The 22,812-nt window shown below is 47.1% G+C and overlaps 2 protein-coding genes across 2 annotated transcripts; both read right to left on the bottom strand.

The window, feature by feature from the left end:
* Nucleotides 1–2,521: 2,521 nt before the first annotated feature.
* On the bottom strand, nucleotides 2,522–3,872 carry LOC123428932 (classical arabinogalactan protein 4-like). The gene is made up of 2 exons (XM_045113026.1): nucleotides 3,364–3,872; nucleotides 2,522–2,700 (listed from the first exon to the last, which is right to left on the bottom strand). Exon 1 carries the CDS (start codon nucleotides 3,870–3,872, stop codon nucleotides 3,396–3,398), a length of 477 nt encoding a protein of 158 aa, XP_044968961.1. The 3' UTR covers nucleotides 2,522–2,700; nucleotides 3,364–3,395.
* A 6,703-nt stretch (nucleotides 3,873–10,575) lies between these two features.
* LOC123428490 lies at nucleotides 10,576–15,974 on the bottom strand. Its single transcript, XM_045112702.1, has one exon. The coding sequence runs from the start codon at nucleotides 15,963–15,965 to the stop codon at nucleotides 11,013–11,015; it is 4,953 nt and encodes a 1,650-aa protein (XP_044968637.1). The 5' UTR covers nucleotides 15,966–15,974; the 3' UTR covers nucleotides 10,576–11,012.
* Nucleotides 15,975–22,812: the final 6,838 nt, after the last annotated feature.

Genomic DNA, 22,812 nt, shown 5'->3' with positions numbered 1-22,812 from the left:
ACGTTAAATTTGGAGTTACGGTTTAAAAGATATGAGTATTTTAAAAAACATTTAATATATACTACGAGTTTAATGTCATAAACAGTAAGTTTTTTTTTTAAATCACCTCGGTGGGTTTTTCGACGGAAGCGATAGCCTCTTTATTATTAGGTAAAGATATCGCGGTGCAAGCCTACGGAATAAAATTACTTATTCTTTTAATCAAATATTACTCGCTGAACAATTATTGTTATAAATATTATTATTTTTCCCCGTGGCAACGCACGAGCATGTGTGTTAGTAAGGCCCTGTTTGGAACCACAATAGATTATGATAATCTGAATTATGAAAATAGATTATATAATCTGGTTTATAAAAATAATCTAGGTGGGTATGTTTGGAGACCAGATTATATAAACTGTAATCCAGATTTTACATTGCATAATGACCTGTCCGCCCTTTGTTTTTTTTAAAAGAGGAGGGTAACGGTGGCAGGAATGTAATTATACAAGGGTAATGGATCATTAGAAATCCGTAATCGGATTTTAGCTGTGGTAGAGTAGATTATGAGTTTTTAATAATATGTCTATCTATTTTTTATAATCTACACCATAAACCGTTATGTTTGAAGACAAAATCTATACCTAATAATAAAGCGGCTATTGCTTCCGTCGGAAAACCCATCATGGTATTTTTATAAAAAAAACTGTAATTTTTATGATAGGTAGAGTCCCTGCCCTAATATTTCTTAATAAAGAAAAGTTCTGTACCCATCACCGATCGTTGCACGAGTTGACGCTCAATGGATTGACATGATGCATGCTGGCCAGGTGAAGGAGCCTGTAGTCAATAGATAGCCGGACGTGAGGGGAGCTTGCATGCAATAACTCAAATATTGACATTGACGCGTGCATGCATGTGAGCAAATTGACGGGCGAGGGTTGCTGCCGTGTTCAGTACACTTGTCCACTAGCTGCGCTCATCTTCCTCCCCATCGGCTATAGGTCAGGCAGTCCTGAAATCTTAAAAAAAAGATCATTGGTGCGACTCCACGCCACCGAGCTCGCCCGCGGAGAATCTAGATCTCCTCTGCTCCCTCGCCTGCGAGTCTCATCGAAATCGAGCTCCTGGAGAAGCAGGAGCTTGCCTCGCTACCTTGGCTGCGCTGGTTGCCGGTCTTCGGCCGCCGCACTTGCGTAGTTACCTCGAGTGCCTCCAAGCGACACAGATCTAAGGTAGGAAGGGACTTTGCGTGGAAAAAGAGAGATGGGGACTTGGAGAGACGATGCATGGACAAAATCGCTGGAAAGAGAATAACGACAGGCAACCAACCGTCGATAGCCTATCCATCTTAGCATCAAACCAAAACAAATATGGATCCCACAAAGGGACATGCGATGAGTAGCACAATTGACTGCGTGATGTGCTCTAGATTTCCTATTATATTTTTTCTGATGCGTATACAATATATGGTTCATTTTGAGCTGAAATTTTTGCATGCACAAGTGGATTTTGTGCCTCCTAATGATTACGCATGTCTTATGGATTTGTGGCTACTGGCCTACTGCTTGTTTCTCACATGATTAGTCATGTGGAGATGGATTTCTGGGTACAAGTGATTAAGCTTGTGATTTTATGATCCTTATCTTCATTCTTTTCTTGATCACGCTTTTGCACCATCAATTTTTCTCATCTTCCCTTTTAATATGTTTTTTTTCTATCATGCCTACTATTTTTCGTAGGTGTTGGGCAGAAAGGTTATGCATGGACGGATCCATCAAGATACTACTATACCTCGACCCAAGATCATCACATGTGAGAGGTGGGTGTTTCGGTCACACAAAGACAAAAATGAGCTATAGTTGCATAGTTTAATGTTCAAATTTGAAGTTGTTTGTTCAAAATCCATACTAAAATGCGAAGAGTCTTGCCTATAAAATAATTGTATTTTGCGCATAAAAAAATAAATATTTTTTTTCCCGTTGCAACGCACGGACATTTGTGCTAGTAGATTATAAAAGCTGAATTATATAATCAGAGTAGTTTCAAACAGGGCCTAAGAAACAAAAGAAAAATGGAAACCGTATTCGTGCCAAGTAGAGTAGTAACATAGTCGGTTGTTTGTGCAGCCCGCTGGCTGGACCGAGCACCCCTCAGAGCATCTCTAGTAGTACCCTCAAATCTTTAAATCTTTAAAAATATCTGCTTTTTACAGTTTGTGAGCAAAAAAAGCATAGACTAGAATATATTAACCCTCAAACCCTCAAAAATATTTGAGGATTCGACGTGCAAACCCTCTCCCAACCTGTACAAATGAGGATTGGGGAGCAAAATCTACCCCAACCCCACTTGCGATCCATCCGAGCGCGGGAGGGAAATTTCCCATCCTAACTCCTCCCGCGCCCACCCGAGCCGTCGCCGCCGCCCGCACCACCTCCCCAGCCGCCGCCGTCGTCTCGCCCCCCTGCCGCCTCTCCTCCCGTCCGAGCCCGCCCCGCCCCTGACATATCACAATTTTCATCATCTCAATAACACCGAATAGTACTTTCAAACACATAAATATATTTCAAAATAATTATACCGTTGCAAAGGCCCAGAGCCATGTTTTAAACATCAAAAGTTTAGGTTTGAAATCCAATTCTCTCATTAGCGGTGTTGCTCTTCCCACTCAGATCTGATGGCAGAAAGAGCCTTTTGTGCAACCCAAACAGCATCATCAACCTGATAGTCAAAGCAGAAACCATTTAATGTTTTTGTAAGATGGAACAAACGATAACCACAATAAGTTTTGTTGATAAATCTGGCGAGCTATACTTGGAGAGCTTCAATTTCAAAATCGTTGAAGGTAGCCAAGATCGTGTAATAGCTAGGCAGCTGAGACAAATAGAGGTACCAACTAGAACTCTTCCCCTTTCAAGCAAACTTCTACATATACGGGAGGATTTTCCATCTCCTGTAACTGTCGGATTCATGTAATCATACTTGCAAAGTTGAACATATAAATGTGTATAAATAACAAATTGTACCAGAAGAAACAAACTGTCTGCAAAAACAAACCCCTACAGTAATCAAGTGGCGATTAATTAGTTATATCCATATGAATTAGTTTGCATTGTACTCCTAGTCCTCTTTTATCCCAGAAACTTGGTAAATTACCAATGTTTTAAATAACGGGCTATGGCAAATAGCGGCAGGCCTGAAAATCAGCTATAGCGGAGCTATAGCGGGCTATATCAGGCTATAGCAGCATATTCGTACGGATACCATTTAGTAGCACCCTACTGAAAAGGATACCATTTAGAACTATGTAAATTACAGAACAATTCACACATGACATGAGCATGTTTTAGTGCATCAAACTGCTGCCTGAAGATACGGCATTACCTGGATGCTAGAGAGGCGAGGGCGATGGGCATCTACGCAGGAAGCAATCCTGGGGTCGTCGGCCATGACGCGGTCGCTGGTGAGCAGGACAGCGCGGGGCACGCGTAGCACCAGCTCGCCGCGCCGGAGGTCCCGAGCCGGATACACCCAGCTCGGCCACCCACCGGAGGAGCGCCTCCATTTGCGGCGGCGACGTGGACGAGGGAGCGGCCGTCCTCGTTGCGGAGGGAGAGGGCAGTGGCGAGGTCGGCCGGGGCGAGGGAGGCGAAGACGCTGGCGGCCCCGGACTCCGTGGCCAGGAAGAGCTCCTTCTCCGACGGCTTCTCCCCGACGGCGTCCACCTCCATTGCTGCGGCCACCACCGACGGCACCTCCGGCGCTGGCGGAGGGAGCGAGGACGGGGCCGCAGGCGTCGCCGAGGCCAAGGCCGGGGGCGGGGCGACGGGCAGAGGGAGGGAGGACGCGGGCGGGGCGGCCGGGGCGACGGAGGAGTCCGGCGGCGCCTCCATGGCTCGCCGCGGCGGCAACGGGAGGGAGCGCGAGGGGAAATTTCCCTCCCGCGCAACGACCGGTGGAGTGCGGGTTGGAGGTGGGTTTCCCTCTCCAATCCTCACTTTTACAGATTGAAAGGGCAACCCGAGATTCAATCCGTAATTTTTTTTTAAGGGTTTAGGGGTTTAGAGGGTGTATTATTTACTGTTTTTTCGTTTTAACTCGTAAAAAACGGTTATTTCTTTTTATTTAAGGGTTTAAGGGCTTTATTAGACATGATCTTAGCTCGGTGTTGTCCCTAATTTACAAAAACAAATCTCAATCCGGGGGAACCGACGGCGTTGGTGTCGCATCACCGGCGTCAGATGACGTTGTCACACCGGATACCGTCACATATGTGAAGGCGTTGCCCGGCGGCGAACCCCTCCCTGACCAGCGTCTGTCAGTCGGCGAGCTGATCTGCATCTGCCGAGCTTTGGTTGGTGCTCATCCTTCCTCCTTCCTAAGGCAAGTCCCACACTCGATCGATTGCATTTTTCCATTTCGAATGTAGACGCAGAAAAACGATAAGAAAAGACTCAATCGCGCGCAGACAAAGCTAAGAACGCGAGGACGGATTCCTCTGCCTTAGCTGTATCTGATCACGCACACCAGGTGTTCGACACATTGCCGGTGCCTGTTTCTGCCCTCCATTTGGCCAGGATAACTCATACCATGTCTCGTACGGATGGAGGCATAGACCAATGGCGAAGTTCGCAGTTCGATTTGGAATGGAATGCAGCCAGGTGGAGTAAGGTGTTTGATCAAATGCCAGTTGCAGAGGCTGTGGTTCATATCTTTTAAGATAGAGAAAAAGTGAATACCACCACAGGAAGAACTAGAAGGTGCTGCAGGTAGGCATTGAATCCTGTTCCGACGCATCTAGCATTGTGTGTGTTCCCTAGTGAATATCACCAGGCTCAAGGCAAATATTCAGCTATTTTAGCGATGTGGCTGGTGATAGTCTTGACCAACAACTCGAGCATATGGGGTCACCACATCCGACATGGTGGACTCATATGTTAACTGTAGCTCTAGAAGCCTGTTTGCATAATTTTAAAGCAGAATGGGAAGTGCCTACAAATTAACATGGAATGGAAGAGAGAAGTAAAACAAGGCCAGTAGGCGCAGGCGCAGAGGAAGCAAGAGCGGGATATTGATCACTTCCTATACTCTTCTTTTGATCTACTTCCAACTACAATTATTTAGGTAGTTCTCCCCAACTATAATTATTTAGGTATAGAGGGAGTATTTGATGGGGAAGCTGTTGGTTTGGCATGGTCCTGACAGGGGGAAATAGCAGGATACAACTACAAGTGACTCACAGTTCCTCACTTGGTGGTGTTCTCAGTTTGCAAAGTAAATATAGCCTTGTTCCTGGAGAAGAGATTTCACAGGAAAACTTCCGGGCATGGCAGAGCTCCATCGGTTCTCTGAAAAATGAAATCTGATGGCACCTATTATGCTACCCATATTAACTTGCCGTTTTCTGAGAATAAAGAAACTGAAGGGGAGTGGAGCCCCCTGATAAGAAGATCTAACAAAGTTCTAGATGTGTAGGTACTGCTAAAGTAAGTGAAATCTCTATGATCAGCTTTAGGAAATTTCTTGTCTGGTCATGAGTGAGCATGTTGTTAAACCGCATGTATATCTTGGATAGAGATAGACTTTAGGTAGTTACTTAAACCTCTTATCTCCTCATGTATTCAAATATCTAACTCTAGTTATCTTCCTCTCCAAGATGTAACTCCCTTCAAATCTTGTACCCATATCCAGGCTTGCAACCTGTTATATAAACACGCACCACGTCGCCCAGCAAGGGTAAGACGTTTCCGCAAGTTCGCACATGGTAATCAGAGCTTTCCTTTTCCAAACCATCTAGCGAAACAAACCCTAGCTATGTCTTCCTCCGGCGCCTCCCAGCCAAACCTCAATGGCCAAGTTACGGAGAGGCTTACCCGCACCAATTTCATCCTCTAGCGTGCGCAGATCACGCCGCAGCTAAGAGGAGCGGGTGTCTTCGGCTACGTCGACGGCACATCACCGGAGCCGGCCAAGATCCTTACCTCCAAAGACAAGGATGGGAAGGAATCCTCTGAGCCCAACCCCCTAAACCCGATCTGGGTTCGGGAGGACCAGCAAGTGCTGGGCTATCTGCTGAACAACCTCTCCAAAGAGGTGCTTGTCCAGGTGACCGCGATCACCACGGCGCAGGCGCTGCGGACGACTCTCGTCGGCATGTTCTCCTCCCAGTCCATGAGCCGCGTCAACAACATCCGCACGGCTCTGGTGGGCGCGCAGAAGGGCACACAATCGGTGCCCACCTTCTTCGCCCACATGCGCGGCCTTGCTGACGAGCTGGCGGCCGCCGGCAAGCCCATCCCCGACGATGAGCTCATCTCCTACATCCTCCACGGCCTTGACATGGAGTATCAACCCCTTGTCTCCATTCTTAACGCTCGCGTCACCCCGGTTTCCCTCGACGAACTGTTTTCCATGCTCAGTAACTTTGATCAGAGAATGGCTATGTTCCAGGGATCCGACGGCTTCAAGTCATCCGCGAATGCTGCGACCCGCGGCCGCGGTGGTTCCTCCTCTCGCTACCGTGGTCGCTCGCGGGGTAGATCGGGAGGAAATGGTCCCTCCTCTGGAACAAATCCCCGTAACGGCCCCCCTTCCTCCACCAACACAAAGGGGCGCCGTGGCGGGCCAGCAGGTCTCGCCGAGATGCCGTGCGCTGTCAGATATGCGGCAAGCTCGGGCACACGGCTAAAGACTGCTAGTACCGCTTCGACGAGGACGAGGCATCCGGTGATGATGAGGAGAAGGTTGCAGCTGCTACCGATGGCTCCTACGGCGTCGACACAAATTGGTACCTCGACAGTGGGGCTACCAACCATCTCACCGGCGAGCTCGAGAAGGTAACCCTCCGTGAGAAGTACCACGGCAAGGATCAGATCCACACGGAAAATGGTGCAGGTATGAGAATAAGTCACATTGGTCACTCAGTCATTCATACCCCTCATCAAAAACTTCATCTTCGAAAAATCTTGCATGTTCCTAGCACCCACAAAAATCTGCTCTCAGTTCATAAAATTGCTATTGACAATCATGTCTTCCTCGAATTTCATCCCTTTTTATTTCTCATAAAGGATCAGGCCACGAAGAAAATACTCTACCGCGGTAGATGTGTTCGAGGACTCTACCCATTGCTTCCACAAGATCAAGGATCAAATAAATATGCCTACGATGTTGTCAAACTTTCTTCAACACGGTGGCATGATCGTCTAGGACATGCATCTTTTTCTTTAGTTGAACGTTTGCTTAGGAAAAATAAGCTCATGTTTGTTGGTGAGCATAGTGTCGAAACTATTTGTGATTCTTGCCAAAGAGCTAAAAGTCATCAGTTGCCTTATCCTATTTCCACTAGTGTTTCTACTCAACCACTTCAATTGATTTTTCGGATGTTTGGGGTCCTGCCCCCAGATCTGTTGGTAGACACACCTATTATGTCAGGTCCATTGATGATTACAACAAATTCTCATGGATCTATCTTCTTAAGAAACGATCTGAAGTTTTTCAAGTGTTTCAAAATTTTCAAGCACTTGTTGAACGCAAATTTGATCGCAAAATACTTGTCATTCAATCTGATTGGGGAGGGGAGTATGAAAAATTAAATTCCTTTTTTCAACATCTTGGCATCTCTCATCACGTGTCATGCCTTCATGCCCATCAACAGAATGGCTCTGCTGAGCGCAAGCACAGACACATTGTTGAGGTCGGCTTAGCTCTCCTAGCCGGGGCCTCCATGCCCCTAAAATTCTGGGATGAGGCGTTTCTCACAGCCGTACATATCATCAACATGCTTCCTAGCCGAGTGATAAACAATGAAACACCCATCGAGAGACTCCTTCACACCAAACCAGACTATAAATCTCTACGTGTTTTTGGCTGTGCATGTTGTCCTAACCTCCGTCCATATAACAAACGAAAACTCATGTTTCGGTCTACTCAATGTGTTTTTCTTGGGTATAGTGCTCAACACAAAGATGTAAAATGCCTTGATGTTTCTTCTGGTAGAGTGTACATCTCTCGTGATGTTGTTTTTGATGAAACAAAGTTTCCCTTCTGTGAGCTTCATCCCAATGCGGGAGCTCTCCTTCGCCAAGAAATTCTTCTCTTGCCATCCCACCTATCAGGTACAAATCAAGGGGTTGATGACTATGCTAATCATATGTTGACTAACTCTCTCACCCCTGCCCCTGAGTTTTGTGATGATTCAGGGAAAAATAGCAAAGAAATTGGAGTTTTTGATGCCCCGGACGGCTTACTGCCTCCATATCACATGTGCCTCCCCGCAGGAAGAAAATCCCCCTCGGGATCCGCTACGCAGTCTGACGCGTCGGCATAATCCCCCTCGGGATCCGTGCAGCAGCCTGGCGCGTCGGCCGTTCCCTGCCCAGACACGGGTGGCGGCATGACAGGCGGGACAGGCGTATCCGCTCCGGTCCCTGTGCCAACTACCCCGCGCCACACATCGCCAGGTGTCGGGTGCGGCGCCGCTGATGATGTTGTCCCCGCACCGCGCCAATCAGGAGCGGGCGCCCCGCGGTTGGCCACCCACTCGCGCTGTGTCTCCTGCGCTTGCCTGCTACAACCGACGCGCGCTAGCCGTGGTGGCCCCCACCTTCGGACAAGCCGACCCGGCCGATCCCGAGACCGTATCTTCATCACCTATCGAGGACGGCTCGCTGCATCTGGTGCCGGCTACTGTTCCCGAACCAGCTGCACCACCATCTTTTGCCTCTTCGACGCTGCCTCGCACACGGCTACAGGGAGGGGTAACAAGACCTGTTAATTACAAGCACCTCACCAAGTATGGTATGGTATGCTCTACAAGTGAATCTGGTGAACCACACACACTTGAGGAAGCCCTTGGCGATGAGAGGTGGGTACAGGCTATGAATGATGAAATCATGGCACTACATAAAAACAAGACATGGCATCTTGTTCCTCCACAACAAGGTAAAAATATTATTGATTGCAAATGGGTATATCGGATCAAAAGAAAATCTGATGGAACAATTGATCGCTATAAAGCTAGGCTTGTTGCAAAAGGTTTTAAACATCGGTATGGGATTGACTATGAGGACACTTTTAGTCCTCTTGTAAAGGCTGCCACCATCCGCCTTGTTTTATCTATTGCTGTTTTCAGGGGCTGGAGCCTTAGACAGCTAGATGTACATAATGTGTTTCTTCATGGCGTTCTGGAAGAGGAAGTGTACATGAAGTAACCTCCTGGGTTTGTAAACAATGCTGCTCCCTCTTATTTTTGTCGACTTGACAAATCATTATATGGGTTGAAACAAGCTCCAAGGGCATGGTACTCACGTCTCAGCCACAAAATGCAAACACTTGGTTTTTCTCCTTCCAAGTCTGACACATCACTGTTTATCTATAATAGACACAGCACATGCATATTTGTTCTGATATATGTTGATGATATCATTGTCACCGGTTCTTCTGATGAGGCCATTACAGGGCTCTTAAAAGATCTTAGTACAGAGTTTGCTCTCAAGGATCTTGGAGATTTGCACTATTTTTTTGAGATTGAAGTAAAAAGGCATGAACATGGTCTTCATCTCTCTCAAGAAAAATATGGAGCAGATCTGATAAAAAAGGCTGGCCTACAAGGTTGTAAACCTTCACCCACTCCATTATCAAGTTCAGAAAGATTATCTCTTGCAGAACGACAGCCCTTGAGTTCAGATGAGAGCACTAAATACAGAAGTCTTGTAGGTGCTCTCTAGTATCTAACACTTACCAGGCCTGATATTTCATTTGCTGTTAATAAAGTCTGTCAGTTTCTACATGCACCTACCACAGCTCATTGGACTGCTGCCAAGCGTATAGTCAGATATATCAAAAATACTCTCAATGTTAGACTTAGCTTCAATAAGTCCTCCTCCACACTTATTAGTGCCTTCTCAGATTCTGATTGGGCTGGATGTCTGGATGATAGGCGTTCAACAGGTGGTTTTGCAGTATTTTTTGGACCAAACTTGATCTCATGGTGTGCAAGGAAACAAGCCAATGTTTCTAGATCCAGCACAGAAGCAGAGTATAAGGCTTTAGCAAATGCTATAACTGAGATCATATGGGTCCAGTCCATGCCAAAAGAACTTGGTCTCAGAATTCCTCAACCACCATGCTTATGGTGTGATAATCTTGGTGCAACTTACTTATCAGCTAATTCAGTTTTTCATGCTCGCACAAAGCATATTGAAATAGACTTTCACTTTGTAAGAGAAAGAGTTGCGAACAAACAACTTCAAATCAGATTTGTGCATTCTCGAGACCAACTTGCAGATGGCTTTACAAAACCACTAGCTACAAGACAGTTTGAAGATTTCAAGCATAATCTCAACTTGATGAAGTTGTAATTACGGAAGGGTGTTAAACCGCATGTATATCTTGGATAGAGATAGACTTTAGGTAGTTACTTAAACCTCTTATCTCCTCATGTATTCAAATATCTATCTCTAGTTATCTTCCTCTCCAAGATGTAACTCCCTTCAAATCTTGTACGCATATCCAGGCTTGCAACCTGTTATATAAACACGCACCACGTCGCCCAGCAAGGGTAAGACGATTCCGCAAGTTCGCACACATGTTACTAAATTCTGTCAAGATGAACAAATATCTGAGAAACCTTCGGTCTGCATAAAACTCCGCTCCAAGGGACAATAATTAAGTGCTGCTGATATTACAGCTGCTAGCTTCGTTATTATGTAAACATATACAGTATAACATACACCAGCCCAGCCAAACGTACATGATATAGCACACAAGTGTATATAATAATAAGTCAAATGTGTGTACAGGCATTGCACTTATTACATGGAACCATATTGTCCAGAGGAAAGCCACACACGTGGACCTGTAAGTAGAATTAGTAACTGGACTCCCACACCCACACCACTCAAACCAATCGGCACAAGCACAACACAAATGCACACTCAGTAGACAGAAACACACAATGGCAAACCACACGAGCACACACAAACACATACCATGGCAGGAATTGATGATGAACGGAAGAAGTAACAGGATGGCCTTCAGTTGCTCCAGCACCAATCCTTCACCTTCCACAAGGATTTATCCGCTTCTCTTTTATTTTTTTTATTTTTTTTGGGCTTATCCGTGGGTTTGTAGTCAAGCCTAATCTTCCGTTTTTTAGTCTCTTCTTCCAACATGTTAGGGACACTGTCACCACCGTTCAACTCCAGCTCCTTTAATGCAGGAAGTTTGTTGATTCCTGACAGAGAAACAATTTCCTTGGATGACCAGACGATCTTCTCAAGATTAGGAGAGCTGTTGGTGAAGCTTATCTCGGTTATGTCAGACTCAGAGGAGTCAACAGTAAGAAGGTTGAGGTTTTGGAATTCATCTTCGAAGATAAGATGACGGTCATTATAAAACTTCCCCAAGAGCGCTAGGTAGCGCATCTTTTTATTGCCTGCGAGGATTTTCAGATCACCTTGCTCTAGCATTGTATCACGAAGAGTCACCTTGGCTATGTGCTTGGCATTGTCAAATAACGAATGCACCATCTTCTTGTCATTGACGCCCTTCAACTCGAGCTCCTCCAGTTTCTGAAGGCAGTTGACTCCACTGATAGAGACTATGTTGGTGGAGGACAAAACGATCTTCTCGAGGTTACTAGCAGCTCCCTTATCAAATTTGATTTCAGTCATGTTGTTTCCCTCAACAAGAAATTTGTTGAGATTTTTGAATTCTCCCTTATTGAAAGTGAGCTTGCTGTCATTGTACGCACTGTGTCGAAGCTTGACACAACGTAAGTTCTTAAGATTGGCAAGGACCTTCAGATGTTTTTGGCTCAAAAAAGTGCAACTTAGAGTTACCTTCGCAAGTTGCTTTCCATTTTCGGTCAATGACTCAAGAAGCTTCCACATTTGTGTGCTAGTGCTCTCAAGATCCTTGGGGCTCTCAAAATCCCTGGGGCATTTACTCTTTCCATTGATAGTTAGGCTCTCAAGATCCTTGGGTTTGTTTCTCAGGCTCCGCTCTGCTTCAGGCTTCTCGTATATGGCTATGTCAAGAGTAATTGTCAGAGAACGGAGAGACTGGTTTAGGAGGTCACTGATTGAATTAAGCAATGACTTGAGGTCACTCTCTTTGTTGATAACCACACCGAGCTTCTTTAGGTCATTTAGAGTTGCAATGTCTACCAAGTCTTGTCGATTCTTCGGCTTGACATTGGACAATACCTCCACACCCAGCATTTTTTCGATCTTGCCAGGGATCTGCACACTGAAGTAATCAGCAGGACTTGAATCAACATGACTAGGCGACAGACGCTTCCGAACATTCTGAAGCTTGGCATTGCACAGGACCTCCACTTTTTCTGTCTTGTCAGCAGGACTGCTTTGACTAGCCATCAGATCCTTTAGCTTTTTACCAGCCAGCAGACGTTTCAGCTTTCGCAGCAGGACATTTCTTGTTGCAGATGCAGGGATCTCAGTCTCCCGGATATCCAATACCTCCAGCTCAAGAAGATTGTTGATTTCACTGGGCAGCCTGGTAACGCCCGTTCCCCTTAGGCTGAGATACTTGAGCATTAGTATCTTCCTGCATATGTCAGTCAGGTAGTGCTGGTACTCCGGGAAGCATACACAACCTTCTAGATCTAGCACCTTGAGCTTGGAGAACTGAGATGATTTTTTCAAGAAATTCTCTATTTTCTCAGAGCTGCGGAGACGGACATCACTGAAAATGGAGAAGTGATGAGCCAAGTGGTGTGACAGACGTGTCTCCAGAATTCGCTGCTTAATGGCGATCTTGGTAATGAACCCATAGACTAGCTTATCCACCATGCAACTCTTGACCTTTCCAGAAGCACCAATGTCAGCTGGACAAACAAGGCACCTAGCAACGAGTGTATCAAAACATTTCTCAGCCTCAACCACTGAAGAAGGCCAGCTCCACTCTTTGGTGGTTATCATCCCTTCTGCAACCCATCGTCCTATCAAGGTTGACCGTCTGACGGTTTGTCCTTGAGGGAAGATAGCGAGGTACAACAAACAGGACCTGTACTCTTTAGGCAGGTCCCTGTAAGAGAACTTGAACATCATACTGGGCAATGATTTTTGTGTGGCAACATCATGCAAGGTGTCGTGCAACTTCTTTAACTCGTCACTGCTCCTTTTGGGTTTGGCATACAATGCATGAGCGAAGATCTTCATGCAGAATTCATGTGGCTTGCACTTGCACAAGATGTTGTGAAGAACCCGATGGTCATTTATATACTGGCTTGTAACCTGGAGCACAATATCAAAGTAGAGGCCAACAGGAGAATATTCTATAAGCTCCAGCCCTGGACAGCCAAAATATTGCCTTGTGTCATCTTGAGTGGTCTTGGCCACAATCACAGCACCAGAGATGGGGCAGTTCGACCCCAACAGGCTCAAACTATTTCTGGTCTCTTCCCATTGGGGTACATACTTGTCAGAAACTTTGAGGATGACCAGGATCCTTTGATTATTATCTCTCAAACATTCTTTAATCTTTTGCGCGACCATTTTGATCTTGAGCTGCTTCATGATCTCCCTTACGATTTCTTCCTTCTTGTTATCTGTGTTTACTTGAAAATCATCTTTCGGGGCGGTTTGAGCTTCTTCACTGCCTGTCTCAGGGTTCTTGTCAGATTTGTCTACCCGCAGCTCATGCAGCATCTCCTTAACCTCTTTCTTGACCATATGTTTGATGATATCATCCACCAATGTTCTAGGAGTACTATTGGAAGCAGTGGTGGTCCACTTTGGGTTTGGGAACACCTCCCGCAGAATGTTTTCATATTCCTGTTTCTCTAGAATGTTTCCAAGTTTTGTTGCTGTATTCTTGATGATGTCATCGTACAATTCTGCCACCATGGATTTGCTCTTTTTCTCTTTTTCAGATGTAGCAGTAGTAGTTGAGTGGTAGGTGAGCAGCCAGAGTAGTATGTCCAGTGATTTATCTCTGACTAAGTGTTCCAAAGTTTCTTTGCCCATGGGTGATTTGCCTTCCGTATTTTTTCTGCCCTTGTGTGATTTTTGCAGCTCTGACAGCTGCTCTTTCCCATCCTCAAGATTGCAAATTTTGATGTCTTGAAGCTTCTTGTTGACATCCATTGTTTTTATCTTTGTCTTGATTTCACCCATCGTCTCCTTTCTGTAATCGTAAGTATCCCATTTTAACATGCAACTACGAGGACCAGCAGGAGGACCTATCTTTTGCTGCCGCTTGATCTCAGCCAGGATGTAGCAAAGAATCTTGTGCGGTCTTAGCCTTACAAAACTGTAGTGCACCTCCAGGACGTCGACCAAGACGACGTGTTCTCCGTCCTTGGTTTCCGATGATACATCTGCCTTAGCTTCAGGCGCAAGAGCGCCGCGGTCTCCCTTGGTCACCGGTTGCACGTCCCCCTTAGCTTCAGGCGCAAGAAGACCGCCATCGCCACTGGTCTTTGATGGCAGATCCGCCTTATCTTCATCCGCAAGAGGGCCACCGTCGCCCTTGGGCCCTGATGGCACATCCGCCATATCTTCATGCCCAAGAGCGCCACTGTTGCCCATGGTCCCGGATGGTACATCCACCTTATCTTCATGCACAAGAGGGCCATCGTCGCCGCCCTTGGTCTCTGATGGCACATCCACCTTATCTTCATGCGCAAGGGCACCACCGTCGCCCTTGGTCGATGATGGCATGCCCGCCTTATCCTCATGCGCAGGAGCGCCACTGTCGCCCTTGGTGCTCGCTGTCACATCCGCCTTATCTTCATGCACAAGAGAGCCGTTGTCACCCTTGGACTCTGATGGCACATTTGGCTTATCTTCATGAGCAAGAGCGCCACCTTCGCCCTTGATCTTTGCTGGAACATCCGCCTTGTCTTCATGCGCAAGAGCGTCATCGTCGCCCTTGGTCTCCAGTGTCACCACAGCCTTATCTTCATGCGCAAGGGTGTCGACATCCTTGATCTTCAGTGGCCCCGACGTCCTTGATCTTCGGTGGCATAACCACCTTATCTTCCTTATCTTTGAGCAAAGAGTGTTGACGTCCTTGCTCGCCGATGGCACAGCTGCCTTATCTTCATGCGTAAGAGCGTCGGCGTCCTTGCTCGCCGATGGCACAGCTGCCTTATCTTCATGCGTAAGAGCGTCGGCGTCCTTGATCTCCGGTGTCACAGCCTTATCTTCATGTGCAGGATCGGTGTCCCGTGGCACACCATTGTTTTTCTCATCCTCTGCCCTCTTGAAATAGGCTTTCGCCACGTCCAAGGCTTCATTCGGAAGAGCATCGGCATCTTTGTTCTCTATTACCACAAAGGTGATGGATGGCAGTGGTGGTTTTGATCCGGCCGCCTCCAGTTTCACCCCCGATTGCACCATCCAGTGGTCTAGCCTCCTCCTAAAGTAATCTTCCTTGTTCATCTTCATACTAGTCATGGACAAGGCCACCACCTTGAGTGGTGGATCACCCCCGTCTTGGTGGTGGTCGTCGTCTTCTTCTTCTTCATGGTCTTGAGTGGCTGGCAATAACGATGGCTCTGCGAGCTGCCCAGCTTGAGAAGATGGTGATGACTCCACCGGTTTGACCTCGACGCCATACCTTAATCGGCGGTTGCCGATATCCTGTGCCCGGTCCTTGAGCTCCCTCAGCTGGCCCGCGGCGCGATGCTGCGCGAGCAGCTTGCGCAGCAGCCAGGGAGCCCACAAGAGGTAGCGGCCAGGACCTTCCTTAGGCAAGTGGAGCGCGGGGTCCCCGCGGTAGAGGTAGAGGTCGATGCAGTTGTTGCAGTCATTGGCGAGGATCCGGACCTGGTTCATCCAGGTGCGGACCTGCTCGTCGTGCTCACGGCTATTCCCGGAGAGGTTCGCCAGGAAGCTGCCCATGCTCTCCATCTCCTCCTGGATGAACTGCACGTCGTGCCGGACGCGTCCGAGCCTCAGCGCCTCATGGCTGATCACGCCCAGCAGCGTCCCCACAGCGCCTGACGCCAGCTCCGCCATGGCTAAATCCCTCCGCCGCCGCCGGCGGACTGGTGTGTGTGATGGTGTCTCAGGAGTTTGATTGATCGGTTTCGCAGAATCAGGCTAGGCTAGCACCTAGCATGCATGCGTCTGTGTGGTGTGTGGGTGTGGCCTTGCATGCAATGCGATGCACACGTCTATCTCCGTGTGTGTGCGCGCCGTGAGCAGCTAGCAAAAGGATTTGTTCTTGTATTCTACCTGGAACCAACGCCACCAAGGCATGCGTGCAGGCAGCTTCTTCTTTTCCTTTTTCTCCATTCCTTACTTCTTTCAAAATGAGCCTTCATGATGAATGTAGGCAGGGGACCGCAATTTTCCTACTCTTCCAGGATGCATCATCCCATTACCCAACTTCTTCTTTTCTTTTCTGTTATTTCTTTACTTTAAAAAAGGCTGCATGAAGGCTGCAGATCCTTCATCATGATTTCTCATTTCATCTTTGATCGACTGGAGTGGTGTAATAGAAGGGATGACCTTAGGCCCTGTTTGGAACCATAATAGATTATAATAATCTGGATTATGAACATAGATTATATAATCTGGTTTATAAAAATAATCCAGGTAGGCATGTTGGAGGCCAGATTATATAAACTGTAAACCAGCTTTTAAAATGTACAATGACATGTTTGTCCTCAGTTTACAAGAAAAAAATAGGAAAGTTGCGGTGCCACTGCGTAATTCTCTTGAAGTTTACAAGGATAACACGTCATTTGTAATCCATAATCTCATTTTAGCTGGGGTAGAGGAGATTATGAGATTATAATAATCTGGTCATCTAGTTTATAAAATCTACAATATAAACTGTCCTGTTTGGAAATACAATAGATTATAAAAACCAGATTATATAATCTGGGTGGTTCCAAACAAGGCCTTAAACGATCTCTTGACTCTGATATCATATTGAATTAATGCATCAACCAACTCATACAAATGTTCGAAGTGATAGAGGAAGGCGGACAATATATTTGAACAGCGAGCAGGATGGAGTGCTCAGCATTTTACACTTTCTGATGAACGTTTTGTTTTAAAATGTAGGCAAGGGTGTTTTTATTAGGGAAAACAAGCAAACAGGTGAGATATACTTTGAGAACTAACTCCAAGCAGGAGCCGGCCTGGGTGCATCGGTCGGTGGAGCCCCATCCGAAGATGTGTCTAAGATGGCCTTGTTCTCACTGGTCTGTACTCTGTAGATACATAGTATATAAGTTCCATAAAGGCCTAAAAGTAATCTGCCCGCAGTTAAATTGTGTTGGTGGAGTTAGAAAAGAACCCATAGTTCTACAAGCAAGCAAGCACAACTGGTAAGTTCTCATGTCATCTTTGGTCTTCTGTAAGGATACGCCACTAATTGATTGGTCATCCCCCTGTTACAATTTCGCTATATATATGGTCCCTTTCGTGTGATAAACTGGTCGGCAACTCGACTACTTCACTGCCAGATGACTTTGATTTCATTCGGACCTTGGTCGTTTGGAAGGGGATAGCATTTGATTCTTCCTCCAAGCAGGAGTCGACCTTGGTGCATCAGCGCTACGCCACCCTACCGCTACGGATGTTTTGGAATGTTTTGTGCATAGTGCAGGTAACGTGAAGGGTCTTTGGTTCTCCCCTGCAGATGATGTTTCTTGGACGGCATTCTTCTCACTGGTTCATGTATACATACCACCTTGTCATAATTAAAGACCTCCAAATCTACAATGTGGCAACAGGTGAATCATGTCGATGAAGTAGAAAAACAAAACAGGATTCTACAAGGGAAAACACCACGGTGTCTATTGGCAATCTCAGGAAAAAAGGCGTTTTATTGGTAGTCTTCTGCAAGTTATCTCCAGCCGGAGCATCAACCCATTACCTAACTTCTTCCTTTTATTTTCTGATATTCCTTTACTCTTCAGGAGGCTGCTGATCCTTCATGTTGATTTCTAGTGTTATCTTCGATCTTGTGGAAGGATACATCGTCGATTGGTTCATCGTCCACGCCTACGTTATGATTCGTGCTATGGTCCCCTCCATGTGATAAACTTGTCGACAACTCGGACTACTTGATTGACAAGTGACTTTGATTTCATTCTAACCTTGCTACCTTTGCAACGAGATAGCATATGTGTTTCTTTCTCCTTTGCTTCCATTTTGCTCGAGGAACACTAAAGATGCTGCACTATTAAGCATGCACTTTGGGACAGTTACATTAATAACATTGATTAGCATGCTCAAAGAACAATTGCAATGGATAAATATGTTGAAATAGCAGGCATCACATGATATAGTTTTAGTATATTACCATAATATAGGGGAGTTTTCATTGATAAGTCACCTAAAACAAAGGGGTGCAGGCTGAATTCTTATTTGTCCATAAACACAACATAGGCAAAAGGTTGAATGGTTATACACGGATATGGCCTTTTGGGTTTTACTTTTCATAAAAAATGGCATCAAGTTTATTGATACATGGTGAGGATAATTATAGATACATGCAATGAACGAGCTGAGCTAGAAACTTAACTATAGAAGTAATACTTACAAACAGTAGGAAGTCAGAGGTTGTTTGTCGAGGGCCAGTTTATTGTATAACTGAAATAACTCCTCAAATTGAACAAGCAGCAATGTAGCTCCAATGAAATCGTGATCTTTTTCACTCTCATATACACAGAGTCTTTCCTAGTCTCCGTGAAGATGTTCATGTACCACTCATGCAATTCGTGCTTCCTCGGTGTTAGAGGAGGATGACCAGGTTTGATGAGAGGCTTTCCGAGCATGTATTTATATGTTTCTTCATTTGTTACCTTAGCTATCTCAAAAATTACTGAATGGTTCACGTAATCACCAGGATTGGTACCGGGCAGCAACCCCGAATCATTAGCGACAACGATATCGCTAGACACCTTGAGCGCGGGGGGGGGGGGGGGGCACGATTGCTTCTTCTGTTGGCCGAGCTGGGGAATTGTTATTCCCACTTCTTCGTTTTTCTAACATTGCATCACTCCTAGCGGCCAGAGCGGCGGCGGAGTCCGTCTTCCACTTGAGAGAAGGAGGACGAGGCGACATCTTTCTTACTTGTGTAATTTTCGGCGGAGCGGTGACGACGTCTGTCTTCCGCCATTGCGGAGGAGGCGGACTGCTCCGACGCGCCTGAGGAGGAGCCGAAGGAGGAGGACTGCTCCGACGCCCTTGAGGAGGAGCCGAAGGAGGAGGACTGCTATGACGCGCCTGAGGAGGAGCCGAAGGAGGAAGACTGCTCCGACGCACTGGAGGAGGAGCCGGAGAAGGAGGCGGAGTGCTCCGACGTGTCGGGGAAGGAGCCGAAGAAGGAGATGGACTGCTCTGACGCGCCGGAGGAGGAGTCAAAGAAGGAGGCGGACTGCTCCGACGCGCTGGAGGAGGAGGCGAAGAAGGAGGCGGGCTGCTCCAATGCGCCGCAGGAGGAGCCGAAGAAGGCGGACTGCTCCGACGCGCCGGAGGAGGAGTCGAAGAAGGAGGCGGAGTGCCCTCACGCGCCGGAGGAGGAGCCGAAGAAGAAGGCCAAGTTCCCTCACGCGTCGGAGGATCCAGAGTGCCCTGATCATTCGCCGGATGTCGTGGTTTTGTCACGGCAGATGTCCTCGTGAAAGGATTTAGTACGGGAGCCATCGCACCTTGGTGGCGACTCAAAGGGGTTGAACAGGAGGAACACGGCGGTTTACCCAGGTTCGGCCCCTCGAGAGGAGGTAATAGCCTACGTCCTGCTTTATGTGTATTGATGTGGATTCGGTTACAAGGGAGGCGTAACTCGCCTATCCTAGCACTCGATGATTTTCTAACCTCTCTCTCCCCCTTAAGGCTTGCCTTTATATATAGGTCGAGGCCTTAGGGTTTTACAAGAGTCCCTTTCTCCTTACAGATCGTGACCACCGCGGTCTCTAAGTCGCCGTCTTGCAAAACCCACAGACCTTCCGTAAATCATAACCGTCCCGCGGCCTTGAACCGCCCAGGCTGAGGCCCAAATAGCCCAGAGGATGAATCGCCTTACTAGTAACCCGGCCCATATTGGGCGGGTCACTTAATAAGCAATATCCCCAACATTAGGCCCCAAATTGACTTGAATTTTCATGCCAAGACTTCCGCTTTAGTTGAAGGTGATTCACTCCTTCGTTTTCCTCCATACGTCAGAAATTTTAACTCGCCATCCGGTACCGGAAAAATCTTGAGTCGCCAATCCATTTCCCGTCGGCACCTTCCTTATCCCTCGATCTTCAGGAAACTTAACATAATCCCAACGGATCTTTTAATGCATCATTACCCCAAAAATTTCGGACGTCATCATGGCGAATCTTTTATTCCCCAACGGTTCCCGCTCACGGCGCCTCGATCCCAGCGCCCGTCCTGATAAATGGGCGGAAGGGACAGAGCTGACGCTGGCCACCTACCAGTCTCGTCAGTCCCCCCCATTATCGCAGCAAAAGACCGCATCGCTTCCCGAGGGCTCCGCCGCCGGCCGCAACTTCCGCCCCCGTTCGAGGAGCTTCAGCGCCGCCCGCAAGCCGTCGCCGTCGTCAAGCTTGGCACCTCGGTCGATCCGTTCGCCGTCACTTGTCCATCGCATCACCACCGGCAACCTCGTTGCTCGCCCCGAGCTCCGCCGCCGCCGAAGGTCTCTTCTTTCGTCGGGACTCCCGCGCTTCTCCAGCGATCTCCGCACCGCCGGTCTTCTCTGATCAAGAACATCAGGTTAGGCCTCCGTTAACCTTCTTAGGAGTAGGTTTATTCCTCGCTTGTATTTCCGCCATTGCCGTAGCTTCGAAGCTTTCCGCTCACAGCTATTCATTCCCCTCGAATCGATTAGTCCGAGCACCGATAGGATAGCCAGTGCCTTGAATAATTTTAATCATCTGCTGTACTTGCGAATTTTTGAACACAATGTCTTCTCCAAATGAGGAGTATCACCTGATAGTAAATTGTTCGTGCTCAGCTATATTCGTAAGCTTTTATATCTGCTCGGCAGATCTATTCCTCATTTACTGTTCGCGAGGAATCTGTTTGTAGCCTTCATCCCCCCTTAGTGCTTTGGAACGAATAAACCTTACCATCCACAGAAATATAGTCTTTGGGAAGTAACTCTACTCCATAAGTCGCCATAACAACCCAACCCGGCCTCTTAGTCCGGCGGGTTAACATGAACAGATCCCGATTCACATAATAGATGTCCAAGACATATAACCTCACACTTCTACCTACTTGTAGCATGGGCGCCGTTTTCAAGAGCGATTGGCTTCCTACCAAAGTTGATGATGCTGTCTTAGCTAATTACGTGAAAGCGGGTTGCTTGGATCCTCAAGATGTCATTGGATGGTGCACCGGGTTGGGAGAAGATCTCCCTAACCCCAAAGAAGGGGAAATAGTAGTCTTCGTGGAACACTTGGAACGGGGTTTTAAGCCGCCCGGATCCAAATTTCTTAGGGACGCTTTGACCTTCATGAACGTCCGACTCCAGGACCTGGGACCCAATTCCATAAGCAACTTGAGCCAATTCCAAGTCCTTTGCGAAGCTTATCTGCGGATTGAACCTTCTGTTCCTTTGTTCTGGCACTTTTTCCATCTGAATCGCCAGACGGAATTCCACAACGGCCCCAGTCTGGAACTCGGCGGTGTCAACGTCCAGCGCCGTAGGGATAGTCCGTTTCCTTCACTCATCATGCCTAGCCATCCCAAGGGCTGGGGTGAATCTTGGTTTTATTGTCAAGAAACGTCCCCTGCTGGTGAGAACAAGCTTCTGGGCTACAGGCCAACCCGCCTTCCGGTTAACTTCAAGCTCCCCGACAAGCTCACCGAGGAAGAAGAGTCGGAGTTCATCCCAATATTGTCTGAACTGAGATCCCTGACGAACAATGGTCTTACCGGGGTTGACCTGATCCGCTGCTGGGTCGAATGGCGGATTCTTCCTCTGAGCCGCCGAGATGGTCTAATGTGTGAATTTGACGGCACTCTGGTGTTTGAAATATGCCCTAGAGGCAATAATAAAATGGTTATTATCATATTTCCTTGTTCATGATAATCGTCTATCGTTCATGCTATAATTGTATTAACAGGAAACAGTAATACATGTGTGAATGAATAGATCACAATGTGTCCCTAGCAAGCCTCTAGTTAGCTAGCTCGTTAGTCAATAGATGATCATGGTTTCCTGATCATGGACATTGGATGTCATTGATAACGGGATCACATCATTGGGAGAATGATGTGGTGGACAAGACCCAGTCCTAAGCCTAGCACTAGATCGTATTGTTCGTATGCTAATGCTTTTCTAATGTCAAGTATATTTTCTTTCGACCGTGAGATTGTGCAACTCCCGGATACCGTAGGAGTGCTTTGGGTGTATCAAACGTCACAACGTAACTGGGTGACTATAAAGGTGCACTACGGGTACCTCCGAAAGTGTCTGTTGGGTTGGCACGAATCGAGATTGGGATTTGTCACTCCGTGTGACGGAGAGGTATCTCTGGGCCCACTCGGTAGAACATCATCATGAGCTCAATGTGACTAAGGAGTTAGTCACACGATGACGTGCTACGGAACGAGTAAAGAGACTTACCGGTAACGAGATTGAACAAGGTATAGGTATACCGACGATCGAATCTCGGGCAAGTTCTATACCGACAGACAAAGGGAATTGTATACGGGATTGATTGAATCCTTGACATCGTGGTTCATCCGATGAGATCATCGTGGAGCTAGTGGGAGCCACCATGGGTATCCAGATCCCGCTGATGGTTATTGGCCAGAGAGGTGTCTCGGTCATGTCTGCCTGTCTCCCGAACCCGTAGGGTCTACACACTTAAGGTTCGATGACGCT

This window comes from Hordeum vulgare, chromosome 2H, assembly GCF_904849725.1.
Source record: "Hordeum vulgare subsp. vulgare chromosome 2H, MorexV3_pseudomolecules_assembly, whole genome shotgun sequence".
Lineage (NCBI taxonomy): Eukaryota > Viridiplantae > Streptophyta > Magnoliopsida > Poales > Poaceae > Hordeum > Hordeum vulgare.
Note: the sequence above shows the minus strand (reverse complement) of the source record. Positions and strands in the feature narration are given on the sequence as shown.

What these genes read in the sequence shown, in the direction of transcription:
- LOC123428932 (XM_045113026.1), bottom strand. Translation starts at nt 3,872, where the DNA reads ATGGAGGCGCCGCCGGACTCCTCCGTCGCCCCGGCCGCCCCGCCCGCG.
- LOC123428490 (XM_045112702.1), bottom strand. Translation starts at nt 15,965, where the DNA reads ATGGCGGAGCTGGCGTCAGGCGCTGTGGGGACGCTGCTGGGCGTGATC.